General features: G+C 62.0%; 1 protein-coding gene across 5 annotated transcripts; it reads left to right on the forward strand.

Moving 5' to 3' along the window:
* The first annotated feature begins 1,190 nt into the window (after positions 1-1,190).
* On the forward strand, positions 1,191-6,703 carry GTSF1 (gametocyte specific factor 1). Of its 5 annotated transcripts, XM_054051481.1 has the most exons (8): positions 1,195-1,602; positions 2,156-2,282; positions 2,476-2,562; positions 3,381-3,456; positions 3,597-3,798; positions 4,215-4,386; positions 5,740-5,806; positions 6,295-6,703. In XM_054051481.1, the coding sequence occupies exons 1-8, from the start codon at positions 1,429-1,431 to the stop codon at positions 6,470-6,472; spliced, it is 1,083 nt and encodes a 360-aa protein (XP_053907456.1). In that variant the 5' UTR covers positions 1,195-1,428; the 3' UTR covers positions 6,473-6,703. The 5 variants fall into 5 exon arrangements, 4 of the variants coding, with proteins under 4 accessions (XP_053907457.1, XP_053907456.1, XP_053907459.1 ...); XM_054051482.1 differs by lacking the exon at positions 2,476-2,562 and having other exon boundaries at positions 1,191-1,602; XR_008447406.1 differs by lacking the exons at positions 3,597-3,798; positions 6,295-6,703 and having other exon boundaries at positions 1,234-1,602; positions 5,740-5,758.
* Positions 6,704-7,175: the final 472 nt, after the last annotated feature.

The raw sequence follows: 7,175 nt of genomic DNA on the forward strand, positions 1-7,175 counted from the left end.
GTGTGACATCACGGCTGTGTGACATCGCTGGTGGAGGATGCCACCACTGCCCAGTGCCATGGCGGTGTGACATCATGACTGTGTGACATCGTCAATGGCAGGTGCCACCACCGCTCAGCGCTATGGCTGTGTGACATCATGACTGTGTGACATCATGGCTGTGTGACATCGCTGGTGGCGGATGCCACCACTGCCCAGTGCCATGGCGGTGTGACATCATGACTGTGTGACATCGTCAATGGCAGGTGCCACCACCGCTCAGCGCTATGGCTGTGTGACATCATGACTGTGTGACATCATGGCTGTGTGACATCGCTGGTGGCGGATGCCACCACTGCCCACTGCCATGGCTGTGTGACATCAGGGCTTTGTGACACCATGGCTGTGTGACATCGCTGGTGGTGGATGCCACCACCGCTCAGCGCCATGGCTGTGTGGCATCATGACTGTGTGACATCATGGCTGTGTGACATCATGGCTGTGTGACATCATGGCTGTGTGACATCGCCGATGGTAGGTGCCACCACTGCCCAGTGCCATGGCGGTGTGACATCATGGCTGTGTGACATTGCTGGTGGCGGATGCCACCACCGCCCAGTGCCATGGCTGTGTGACATCAGGGCTTTGTGACACCATGGCTGTGTGACATCGCTGGTGGTGGATGCCACCACCGCTCAGTGCCATGGCTGTGTGACATCATGACTGTGTGACATCATGGTTGTGTGACATCGCTGATGGCGGATGCCACCACTACCCAGCGCCATGGCTGTGAGACATCGTGGCTGTGTGACATCATGGCTGTGTGACATTGCCGATGGTAGGTGCCACCACTGCCCAGCGCCATGGTGGTGTGACATCATGGTTGTGTGACATCATGGCTGTCTGACACCATGGCTGTGTGACATCATGGCTGTGTGACATCTCTGATGGTAGGTGCCACCACTGCCCAGTACCATGGCGGTGTGACACCATGGCTGTGTGACATCGCTGGTGGCGGATGCCACTACCGCTCAGCGCCATGGCTGTGTGACATCAGGGCTTTGTGACATTTCTGTGTGACATCGCTGGTGGTGGATGCCACCACCGCTCAGCGCCATGGCTGTGTGACATCATGGTTGTGTGACATCATGGCTGTCTGACACCATGGCTGTGTGACATCATGGCTGTGTGACACCATGGTTGTGTGACACCATGGCTGTGTGACACCATGGTTGTGTGACATCGCTGATGGCGGGTGCCACCACCGCCCCGTGCCATGGCTGTGTGACATCAGGGCTGTGTGACACTGCCTCTGTGAGCGACACTGTGACTGTCTGACACTGTCCCTGCGTGTGACACGGTCTCTGTGACACCCGCCGGTCCCGCAGCGCATCCAGGCCCCTCCCGTTGCCATGGCGACAGCGCCGCCCGGAAGCGCTCCTTGTTGCCATGGTGACGCGGGGCCCGCGGGGCCCGTTGGGGCCGGAAGTGGTACCGGAACCGGTGCCAGGGTCGGACCCGGACTCCGCCATGGACCCTGAGGACCTCGTCCAGTGCCCCTACGACAAAAACCACCGCGTGCGCGTGTCCCGCCTGCCCTACCACCTCGTCAAGTGCCAGCGGGTGGGGAGACGGGATTGGGGTCTCTGGGGGTCGGGGTTGGGGGGCAGTGATGGGGGATGGGGGTGAGGGATGGGGTTGAGGGCTGCTGGGGATCGAGTTTTGGGGCATCTGGGGGTCGGGGTTGAGGTCCTGCTTGGGACTAGGATTGAGGTTGCTAGGGGTTGGGGTTGGGGGGGGTCCCTGGGGGTCAAGTTTGGGGTCGCTGAGGGTCAGGTTTGGAGTCCCTGGGGGTCGGGGTTGGGGTACGCTGGGGGTCGAGTCTGGGGTTGATGGGAGTCAGGGTTGGGGGTTCTCTGGGGGTCAGGAATGGGGAATGCTAGGGGTCGGGGGTGGGGCCGCTGAGGGGGGAGGATTGGGGCCATCTGGGGGGCGGGGTTGGGGGTTGCTGAGGGTCGGGGTTGGGGGTTCTCGGGGGGCCAAGGTTGGAGTGTGTGGGGCCAGGGCCCTTTTTAGGGGTCAGGGCTGAGGTGTGCGGGGAGGAGGGTTGGGCCAGGCCTGTTGGGAGGCAGCGGCTGCCCCCAACCCAGCCCCTGCCGGTTCTGTGCCCCCCCAGAACAACCCTGGCATTGCCCGCTCGCTGACCACCTGCCCCTTCAATGCCCGGCACCGTGTGCCCCAGCACCAGCTGCGCAGCCACCTTGCCTCCTGCCCCGACCAGCACCTGTCCAGCCTCCCCCCGGGTATGGTATCCCCCAGCTGCCCCCTCTGTGCCCCACTCAGCTGTGCCCCACCTAAACCACCCCCATTTGCCCCACTCAGCTGTGCCCCCTCAAACCGCCCCCTCCATGTGCCCCAAACTGCCCCCTCTGTGCCCCCCAAACTGCCCCCTCTGTGCCCCCCAGCTGCTCCCAAGCTGCCCCCTCTTCCCCCCAGAGATGGGCACATCCCAGAGCCAGAGGGTGCAGCAACCAGAGGCGCCTGTGGTGCCCAGAGGTGCCCAGCAGGAGGACTGGGAGGCTGGTGAGTGTCCCCAGGGTGCCACTGTGTCCCTCCTGAAGGCCGGCACATCCTTGTCCCCATCCCCTCACCCTTTGCGTGTCCCTGTCCCCTTGCACGTCCCCGTTCCCTCACCCTTTGCGTGTCCCTGTCCCCTCACCCTTTGCGTGTCCCCATCCCCTCACCCTTTGCTTGTCCCTGTCCCCTCACCCTTTGCACATCCCCATCCCCTCACCCTTTGCGTGTCCCCATCCCCTCACCCTTTGCGTGTCCCCATCCCCTCACCCTTTGCGTGTCCCTGTCCCTTCACCCTTTGCGTGTCCCCATCCCCTCACCCTTTGCGTGTCCCTGTCCCCTTGCACGTCCCCGTTCCCTCACCCTTTGCGTGTCCCTGTCCCTTCACCCTTTGCGTGTCCCCATCCCCTCACCCTTTGCGTGTCCCTGTCCCCTCACCCTTTGCGTGTCCCCATCCCCTCACCCTTTGCGTGTCCCCGTCCCCTCACCCTTTGCTTGTCCCTGTCCCCTCTCCCTTTTGCGCATCCCCGTTCCCTCACCCTTTGCCCTTCCCCCGTTCCCTCACCCTTTGCGTGTCCCCATCCCCTCACCCTTTGCTTGTCCCTGTCCCCTCTCCCCTTTGCGCATCCCCGTTCCCTCACCCTTTGCGCGTCCCCGTTCCCTCACACTTTGCACATCCCCATTCCCTCATCCTTTGCATGTCCCTGTCCCCTCACCCTTTGTGTGTCCCCGTCCCTTCACCCTTTGCACCTCTCTGTCCCTTCACCCTTTGCACGTCCCTGTCCCCTCTCGCCCTTCGCACATCCCCGTCCTTCTGCCCATTTCAGAGGTGGAGAACCTGGAGGACCCCCTGCCATTCATCTTCGATGGCAGCATGAACGACCTGCTTCTCGTGCATGAAAGGTAGGGCAGGTGTGGAATCCTTGAGGTTGGAAAAGCTCTCCAAGCTCAGCCAGTCCAACCATCCGCCCAACAAACGCCCCCCAGGCCTGCTAAACCATGTGCTGAAGCATCGCGTCTTCACACTTTTTGAACCCCTCCAGGAATGGAGACTCCACCACCGCCCTGGGCAGCCTCTGCCAGTGCTTCACCACTCTTTCCATGAAGGAATTTTTCCCAATATCCAATCTAAACTTCCCTTGGTGCAACTTGAGGCCATTTCTTCTCATCCCATCACTTGTTCCTGGAAGCAGAACCTTATCCCGCCTTACTCCAGCCTTTCTAGGAGCTGCAGAGAGCAATGAGGTCTCCCCTCAGCCTCCTCTTCTCTACACCAAACCCCCTTAGGGCCCTCAGCCTCTCCCAGACCCCCTGTTCTCCAGCTCCTTCCGCAGCTCCGTTCCCTTCTCCGGACACGCTCCAGCCCCTCAAAGTCTTTCTTGGAGTGAGGGGCCCAAAACTGAACCCAGGATTTGAGGTGCGGCCTCATTGCATGAGTCTGGGGGTACGATCCCTTCTCTGCCCCTGTGGCCACCGCAGGGCTGATCCAAGCCACGTGCTGGTGGCCTCCTTGGCCACCTGGGCTACTGCTGGCTCCTGTCCAGCCACTGTCTACTAACACCCTCAGGTCCTTTTCCACTGTGCGGTTTTCCAGCACCACGTTTGTCCCCTCCCAGGGTGCTCCCCCTACCCTGATGCCCCACTCTTCTCTCTCCCCCCAGCTCGGCAGCACCCACAAACCGGAGGAGAGGCCTGGATGCCATGGGGGACCACGTGGTCCGGGAGAGACCGTGAGCGGGAGCAGCACATGGTGCCTGTCTCTGCCCCAGGGGCTGGGGTACCTTGGTGACGCCCCCCCCCAGCCTTTGCTGCGAGGGGCGCTTGTACCCAGAGGTTTTAAAACTGTGTTGCGAATAACCTGCCTGCCTCTGCGTGTGTGTCCTGTCACCCCGGGGGGGCCCTGGGGACACTGAGCGGGGGAGGCAGCCACACCTGCGGGACAGGTGCTGTGGGCACCCTGGGGATGGGGGTGACCCCCCCTGTGAGCTGCCAGCCTCCCCCCATGCTCCCAGCAAGCCCCTCAGGGCACAGGTGAGGGGGATGGGGTTTGCCCCCCCCCAGGGGGGCTCCAGCACCAGGAGGGGGCAGCGGACAACAGCTCCAGTGCACAGCAGGCTGTCACCCCCCAGGGGCTGACCATGTCCCCATAGCCCCCCACAGTGGGTCCTTGTATACCCCCTGGGCCAGCCCATGTCCCCGTCACCCCCTCAGTGTGTCCCTATAGCCCCCCTGGGCCAGCCCATGTCCCTGTCACCCCCCCAGTGTGCCCCTATAGCCCCCCCTGGGCCAGCCCATGTCCCTGTCACCCCCTCAGTGTGCCCCTATAGCCCCCCCTGGGCCAGCCCATGTCCCTGTCACCCCCCCAGTGTGCCCCTATAGCCCCCCCTGGGCCAGCCCATGTCCCTGTCACCCCCTCAGTGTGCCCCTATAGCCCCCCCTGGGCCAGCCCATGTCCCTGTCACCCCCCCAGTGTGCCCCTATAGCCCCCCTGGGCCAGCCCATGTCCCTGTCACCCCCCCAGTGTGCCCCCATACCCCCCCCAGTGGCTCCCCATTACCCCTTGGCTCACCCCGGCATGTCCCGACATCCCCCCCATCATGTCCCCAGTCCCTGTCCCGCTCACCCCGTCCCCAACCAGCCCCAAACCCAAGCTGTGACGGAGACAGTGACAAAGCAGATGGCTGTGACTGAACACACTCCAGGTGACTCCAATCCCCTCCTCAGGTCACCACATCCACTCCAGTTCTGCTCCTTAGTCCCTCACCCACCCAAACAGGCGTTTCCAGGCGGGCGCTGCCCACGGTTTGGGCTCAGACGGGGCTATTTTGGTGCCTCTTGCGCAAACGCGGGTGCCTTGTGCTCGGACTGGGACACGGGGGAGGGCGGGGGGGGGAAGCCTCATTGACACCCCCCCCTTCACCCCATGCATTCCTCCAAAAACTGTGTCTTCCTGTCCCTCCATCCCCACGGTGACACCCCTGTCACACCCCTGTCACACCCAGCCTGCCCAGAAAAGGGGGGATCCCCCAGTCCTTTGCGTCCCACCCAATTCCTTCTCCCCTTCTTCTCCCAGCAGGACCCCATGGAGTCCCCACCGCACTCAGCCTGCCCAGAACGGGGCAGAGGGGGGAATCCCCCCAGTCCTTTGAGTCCCCCCAGTTCCCTTTCTCCTTTTCTTCCCAGCAGGACCCCACGGAGCCCCCACTGCCCCGGGAGATGAGAAGAGCTCAGAGGAGGCGGTGGATTTGGGGCGGTATGTGTGGAAATAGGAACATATGTGTCACGCTCCCCACCCCGCTTCCCGCCCCCTCCACCACCCCCCTGCCGGCATGAATTTGGGGGGGGGGGGGGAACCTGCTTTTTGCCCCTTTCCTCCAGCGGTTCACGCGGAGGTCAGAGCTATCTTTCCCTGTCTGGTGGGGGGAGCGCGCAGGGGGCTTCACGCCGATCCCTCCTGGCTGGGAGGAGGAGAAGGAGGAGGGAGGGATCTGGTGTTGCAATTAATTCCTCCCTCGCTCGCGCCAGCGATGCAGCTGCAGAGTGGTTTTTATGCGACTAATAACTCCCGTTAACGTGCATCTGGCAGGAGTTGTGCATCCTGGGCTCGGCCCATCTGGGAGACGCTTTTCCTCCCTCCACCTCCAATCCGGAGCCTGAACACCGAATCCTCCACCAACGGCCGCTCCTTCCTCAGGCTTAACCTGCCAAGCGCTAACCTTTGCCTTTTTTTATCCCCTCCAGGCATGTTTTCAATCCATTTATGGAGCTGACAGAGGGGTTGATCCCCCCTCATCGCTCGACGTGGAGAATCAGGATGCGCTCCCGCTTGGCTTTATCTCATCCTGGAGCTGCAGAGGGATGGAGCTCCTCAGCTATGAGGACATGGAGCTGTTGGAGCGAGGCCAGAGGAGACCACTGAGCTGATCCAAGGGCTTCAGCACAGGCTGGGAGAGTTGAGGTTCCTCATCCTGGAGAAGAGAAGGCTTAAAGCAGCTTCCAGGACTGAAAGGGGATCCAGGAGAGCTGGGGAGGGGCTCTTGATCAGGGAGTGCAGGGAGAGGATGAGGGGGGGCAGTTTTGAGCTGAAAGAGGGAAGATTGACATGAGATCTTAGGGAGAAATGTTTTCCTGTGAGGATGGGGAGGCCCTGGCCCAGAGCAGTGGTGGCTGCCCCATCCCTGGAGGGGTTCCAGGCCAGGTTGGATGGGGCTTGGAGCCCCTGACCCAGTGGGAGGTGTCCCTGCCCATGGCATGGGGTGGGACTGGATGGGCTTTGTGGTCCCTTCCAACCCAAACCATTCCAGCATTCTATGATCTTCCCCGACCACAAACCCCATCTGTGACCACAAACCCCATCCCTGCATGCGACATTTCCTCAGCTCCCGCTTCCCCTCGCCGGCAAGTGGAAACCTTTCCCCGCAAGTTGGAAATCCCATGCCAATCCCTTCCCGCTCCGGAAAGAGTTAAGAAGGAATTTCTCCAGCTTTGTTGCCTCACTTGTTTAAAAGCCTCTGACTGTTTAAAGCCTCTGCCTGCTCGGGCTTTGCCTGACATCTCTCCCCTGTGGTTTCCCGAGCGGTTTCATGTGTGCTCCAATCTGTGCCAATAACGGCCTCGCAACA

Source organism: Cuculus canorus, chromosome 29 (genome assembly GCF_017976375.1).
Source record: "Cuculus canorus isolate bCucCan1 chromosome 29, bCucCan1.pri, whole genome shotgun sequence".
NCBI classification, from domain to species: Eukaryota; Metazoa; Chordata; class Aves; order Cuculiformes; family Cuculidae; genus Cuculus; species Cuculus canorus.

Coding starts and splice junctions, on each gene's coding strand:
- GTSF1 (XM_054051481.1), top strand. CDS start 1,429: ATGGTGACGCGGGGCCCGCGGGGCCCGTTGGGGCCGGAAGTGGTACCG. Junction 1,603..2,155: donor ACCTCGTCAAGTGCCAGCGG/GTGGGGAGACGG, acceptor GTGCCCCCCCAG/AACAACCCTGGCATTGCCCG. Junction 3,457..3,596: donor CTGCTTCTCGTGCATGAAAG/GTAGGGCAGGTG, acceptor GAACCCCTCCAG/GAATGGAGACTCCACCACCG.